This window comes from Pararge aegeria, chromosome 3 (assembly GCF_905163445.1).
Source record: "Pararge aegeria chromosome 3, ilParAegt1.1, whole genome shotgun sequence".
NCBI classification, from domain to species: domain Eukaryota; kingdom Metazoa; phylum Arthropoda; class Insecta; order Lepidoptera; family Nymphalidae; genus Pararge; species Pararge aegeria.
Genome location: NC_053182.1, coordinates 2,695,105 through 2,701,102, shown reverse-complemented (window position 1 = coordinate 2,701,102; position 5,998 = coordinate 2,695,105). Strand labels below are relative to the sequence as shown.

Sequence of the window (5,998 nt, the reverse complement as noted above, 5' to 3'; positions counted from 1 at the left end):
ATTCCTAACATCCCTTTTTGGGACTTTATAATTTTTGAATTGCCTCTGGTCTGGTCTGACTGGGACGCTTCGGCCGTGTCATGTAGCACCCTACCGGCGAAAGCATACCGCCGCGCATATGTTTGGCCGCGCTGTTTAAACATCCTTTTATACAACGTGTAACCGAATTACGAAATAATTTTGAACGATGCATAAGTATATTTGATAAGGAATCACCCGGTAAAAATAATAAATCAAAAGAAGCATATTTATTTTTCCATACAAACGTATTCAAAACATGCTAAATGTTTACTTATGACAACCCTATTGAAGATAAAAGACCGACACGCGCGTAGTACCTACGCTACGTGACGCGTATCTAATAATGTGACAGGAGTCACGTGATTTTAATTTGGTTTGTGATGTGGAGGCTGTTTCTGATTTCTTTCAGTAAAAACTATGGCAGTGGTTAAAACTATTAGGTTTTCGGTTTGATAGATAAGTCTCAGAGACAGTACATAATGTACCTCTAACTTGTGAAGTTATCGGTTTTCATTTAAACGTTGTATAAACGAATTGAAACAAATCAAAGGAAATAAAAACAAAAAAACTGTTTTATGAACAAAAAACTTTATTCTGCTACAAAACTAAACAGCCTGTATAAACCCTAGCTTCTTATATAACACTAACTCCCACCTCTTCAGTTTCGCTATTGGCGCATCGACATCTACTCTCTTACTGTTCTTGTACTTTCTGAAGAATTCCCCATCCACCTTGACACGCTGGTCACAGTTGTCCCGGATACCCGGTACCTCGCTCGGTACGGGTACTCGGTTTCGGGAACGGGGGTAGAACAGCCACCGCTTGGAGCCGAGACCGTCTCTCTTTAGTAACTCCTGTATCCGATCCAGGCGTTTCTTTGTCGCCAAATATTTGTTAGCACCCTTTTTATGTTTGCTTGCTAGAATTAAAAAATATATATATTTTCTTTTTAATTTTATTATTAAGTAATTTTACGTTCCGTTACGCGCTACACGCGATGCGATACGATGTAGTGCATCGCGTATAATCTGTCCGTAGTAGACGCTTAGTACCTAGTAGGCTATTAAAAGGAGTAAGATTTATTCATTTATTTATTCATAAGACACACCAGCAATTAACTGTAACTAAATTCATAACAAAAAATCATGTGTTAGAATTAAAAATTATATCTAGTGCCATTACAAAAATCGATTATAGGTGTATACAGCATTATCGTTGTTATCTCCGGTCACAATTTAAAAAAAAAATTAAAAACTAAATACGTTTAGTTAAACTAAAGATTAAGAAAATAATAATGTAAATATGAATTAAGGTATTTTAACGGATTGATTAGTAATATTAAATTAAAATTTATAGTTAAACATGCTCTTCAATTGCATCAATCTCATTGAATTAGTAAATAAATAAATAAATATACTACGACAATACACACATCGCCATCTAGCCCCAAAGTAAGCGAAGCTTGTGTTATGAGTTCTAAGATAGCTGATGAATATTTTTATGAATATAACACACATAAATACTTATAATATTTACGGCCGAGTGGCGCAGTGGGCAGCGACCCTGCTTTTGCTTTGTGAGTCCAAGGCCGTGGGTTCGATTCCCACACTGTAAAATGTTTGTGTCATGAACATGAATGTTTTTCAGTGTCTGGGTGTTTATCTGTTTATAATAAGTATTTATTTATATTATTCATAAAAATATTCAACAGTCATCTTAGTACACATAACAAAAGCAACGCTTACTTTGGGGCTAGATGGTGATTTGTGCATTGTCGTATCTCGTAGTACATTTATTATTATATATAGATAAACACCCAGACAAAGAAAAACGTCCATGTTCATCACAAAAATATTTTTCCAGTGATGGGAATCGAACCCACGGCCTCGGACTCAGAAAGCAGGGTCGCTGCCCACTTCGCCAACTGGCTGTCGACATATAAACATTAAACAGACTTGCGATTGGTCGAAAGGACGAAATTTTCACGCTACCTAGTACGCGGTTTGAACGTGTTGCTTTTGCCTTGCCTTACATTTTTTATTGCATTGCCCAATAATGTTTAAACATTGTCTCCAATGAATAATTAAACTTGCGCAAATATTATTCACTGATGATAAAATTTATTGGCATAAATTAAAATTTTAATCATCTGATTACAAATAATATAAAATTTAAAACCTTATTGATTTAAGCCTTACCCGTAATTGTCGCTATTAGTATTTACTAATTAAATAATTGGGTTCAAATTAACTTTTAAGTTGACAAGCTTTTCTGCGTTTTAACTGAATTCTAAAAAACGTTCGCCGGTTGTTAATTGGATGCCTATTTTTACTTTTTATATTTTTGTAAGTATTCGCGTGATTCCTCTTTCACTTTGTAGTAAGTGAAAGCTCTCTAATATTATAATTATATATGCAAGAAAACATGAAAATAGAATTCAAAAGGCGGCCTTATCGTTTAGTAGCGATCCCTGCCAGGCAACCTTTATCATCATCATCATACCTACCCATAAATATATGGTTCTTAACATTAAAAAGTGTTTGAACCAATTCTGTCGTAGGTTAATACTCGTACGTAGGTCTACTAGCAGACCCTCGCGACTTCGTCCGCGTATGAGTCGATCAAGAAGCTAGAATAGATCTGATGCTAACATCACAACCATCGTAGCTAGCTTATTTTACGTGGTATACTGAGTAAGTTGTAAATATTTAAGTTGATACATATATACATACATCCATCCAAACATCCATCCTCACAAACATACGCATTTATAATATTAGTACGATGGTACGCATGATTCAATCGTTGTCCCATATGCCTTGCTACTTGCTGGTATTTGTGAAGAGTTACGTCCTTTATCTCCGACAATATTCATCAGATCTTCATTAAAATTAGAACATACATGTTTTATAGCATACACTTTCAAATAAAAAAAGAATTACAAAAATCGGTTCAAATTTAACGGAGTTATGAAGTAAAATTAATAATATAATAAATTAACTTTCATCCCATTTCCCGGAGGAAACTTTATGTTTATCGGTATAAAAAGTAGCCTATATGTTGACCCGGAATATCAGCTACCACAATACCAAATTGTATTTTAATCCGTTCAGTGGTTTTCACGTGATGCCCGGACCGGCAGACAGACAGACAAAAATTAAATAAAAATCTGTTTTGGACTCAGTATCGATTATAAAGCACCCCCCGGTAAAAATTTTCAAAATATAATAATATATAAAAGTACAGAAATCTTCCAATTACAGTTTTATTATAAGTATAGATAATTAATAAGATTTTTCAAAAGGTGAATAACTAACGTGTCAAATACAATACTCGAAACGCATCCATAATCCCCGGTTCTTTAAAATTCAACTCTTTGTTGCTATCACATACAGAACGAGTTCGACTCCTAGATCTAGATCTGGTCCGAGTCCGAGTTCTAGGATGGCTGTGCGACTCAGACTGAGAACGAGTTCTCGCCCTAGGTCGTGACCGAGACCGAGATTTGGAGACCGTTCTACTTCTCGATCGGGAACTTGTGTTCTCGCGTTTTCTGGACTTTCGTTCTTTTGAACGACCGCGTCTGAAACAAGATTTAAAATTTAAAAAAAGAATTGGAATCGATTCTAGGACCTCGTGATTAGAAGTTGAGCATGCTAGTATATAAAAAAGTAATAAATATAATAAACAGTTTTATGCCTAGTAATACAAAGCTAACCGATCCTCATGAAACTTTGTTTACATATTCTTGGAAGTGTAAGAGAGTAAGATATAGGATACTTTTTATCCCGACATTAAGCTCGGTTCCTTTGGGAGAGCGGATGAGTGTTTGACGATTTTACACCATAACTCCGACAATTTATAACCGATTTAAATAATTATTGTTGCACTATAGAGGTTACAATATCTGTTTTATTTTCCCAAAACTGTGGTTGGAGATAGAGGACCGAACTCCTCAGCGGACAGCGGGAAACCCCTCATTCAACTAAGCCTTAAATGAGGGGTTTGCCGCTGCCGCGATACTGAATACTTTAATTTTTTTTAGATCTAATACTAAATTTAATGCCACATCAAAAACAAAATAAAACGCAGACGAAGTCGCGGGCAACAGCTAGTTAGTAATATTTAAAGACACAAATTTAACAAAATATATATAAATAGGCTAATAAAAATTACTACTCAAGGCTTATTACCACAGTGAAGAAATTAAATGGAGTCCCTGAGTAGGTGTTCCATCAACTTCCTCTTAAGAACTACTACACTGACATTACTATTTTTATTTATTTAACTCTATATTTGTACACCACTATGAAGTTAGCAAAATAAAAAAACAATAGAAATACAAAGACAGAAGTAGAATACAAAAGGCGGCATTATCGCTTAGTAGCGATCTCTGCCAGGCAACCTTTGGATTAGGACAAGATGAGCGAGAGCGGACAGGTGGTGTAAAATTATTATAATCCTTCATTCAAATAGCTAAATACAAATACATAAACAAAATTGCACAAATAAGAAAAATATATATAAAATTATAAAGTAATATATACTATCTATCCTAGGCAACTCAATTTTATTTTAGGCACAATGAATCGATTCCGCCTTTGTCGGTTATATTTATTTATTTATTTTTTAATCGGCTTCGCATCGCTTCGGAAGGCTTAACCACGGCGGAAGCCTTACTAGTTGGATTGAATGTCATCATCATCGTCATGTCAACCAATGGACGGGCACTGCTGGATATACGTCTTTTGTAGGGAGTTCCAAATACCACGCCCTTATGCAACTTGGGTCTGGTCTTGCTTGTGACTTGCTTGAAGTTTCCACCTCGTTTGAGGTCTAACTCTGCGTTTACCGGTGCGAGGTCGCCATTCCAGCATCTTGGGAACCCAACGTCCATCGTTTCTCCGAGCTAGGTGCCCCGCCCCTTGCCACTTCAGCTTTGTGACTCTTTGAGCTATGTCGGTAACCCGGTTCTCCTCATACCTGATTTAATCACGTAGGGATACTCCAAGTATCTCTCTCTTGATAACCCACTGAGAGACTCTGAGCCTTCTTATGAGACTCATAGTTAGCGGCCACGTTTCAGAGACATAACTTCATAAGTAATCACTGGACTGTTTGAAGACTGGTTTGATTCAAAAATCATTTATTTCTAGTCGGCCTAATATAAGCACTTTTGAAACGTGAAGTCAATCTGTTTTTAGTGACTTTACCACCGGTTCGGAAGTCATATTCCATCGAGAAGAGCCGGCAAGAAACTCAGCCGATTGCTTTTTTTATCATTTTACAGTTATAAATAGATCTTAATAGTTTTAATAGATCTTTAGAATTTTCTATCTTGCGAGAGATGAGAGCGGAGCCTACTTCCAAGCCGCATTGTCGTTAAGAAATTCATCAATCGTATAGTAACCACGATTTATTGAATGCTTTTTATTTTTAACACATTACTTAACTTATACATATAGGTACAAAATTACCCTTCGAATAATATTTTTAAAGCAAGCAATCCTACAAGTTTTGATTTGATTAATAAGAGAGTTAAAATATCCAAATACCTGTTAACCTCCCGATCCACATTCATGGGCCCCAAGCCATAATATTCCCGAAACCCGTCCCCATGGTCCGGGAACTCTCCAACTGGGAACGCCACTTGGGGAAAAGAGGGAGGGTACGTGTACCCATAACCTTCCATTACGAGCTAAAATGAATTAGAAATTGAAAATGTTTTTTTGTAAATATTGCTTTTTATTTATCTCACATTGTAGATTTGGCACTGTCAAATTTTGCTTTTTTTTCTTGTCATAACATTTTGGGAAGGTAGTTAAGGTTGTAAATCAAAGTAGGTTTCGTTTATAACACTGTTTCGCTGTTGCCCGCGACTTCGTCCGCTTTTGTTTTTGTTTTTCGAATCTTTGATCTATACTATATGAAATAAATACTAATATAACAAATACTCATACATAAAGACAGAGCCGAC

At 35.9% G+C, this 5,998-nt stretch overlaps 1 protein-coding gene across 1 annotated transcript; it reads right to left on the bottom strand.

Moving 5' to 3' along the window:
- Window positions 1-625: 625 nt before the first annotated feature.
- On the bottom strand, window positions 626-5,766 carry LOC120637305 (serine/arginine-rich splicing factor 6-like). Its single transcript, XM_039909086.1, has 3 exons — window positions 5,577-5,766; window positions 3,339-3,604; window positions 626-940 (listed from the first exon to the last, which is right to left on the bottom strand). The coding sequence occupies exons 1-3, from the start codon at window positions 5,711-5,713 to the stop codon at window positions 627-629; spliced, it is 717 nt and encodes a 238-aa protein (XP_039765020.1). The 5' UTR covers window positions 5,714-5,766; the 3' UTR covers window position 626.
- Window positions 5,767-5,998: the final 232 nt, after the last annotated feature.

Excerpts from the sequence above, each read along its gene's own strand:
- LOC120637305 (XM_039909086.1), bottom strand. The coding sequence starts at position 5,713 with ATGGAAGGTTATGGGTACACGTACCCTCCCTCTTTTCCCCAAGTGGCG. Across the intron at positions 3,605-5,576 it reads GTGGATCGGGAGGTTAACAG|ACGCGGTCGTTCAAAAGAAC; the intron begins GTATTTGGATAT and ends ATCTTGTTTCAG. Across the intron at positions 941-3,338 it reads TCGAGTATTGTATTTGACAC|CAAGCAAACATAAAAAGGGT; the intron begins GTTAGTTATTCA and ends TTTTAATTCTAG.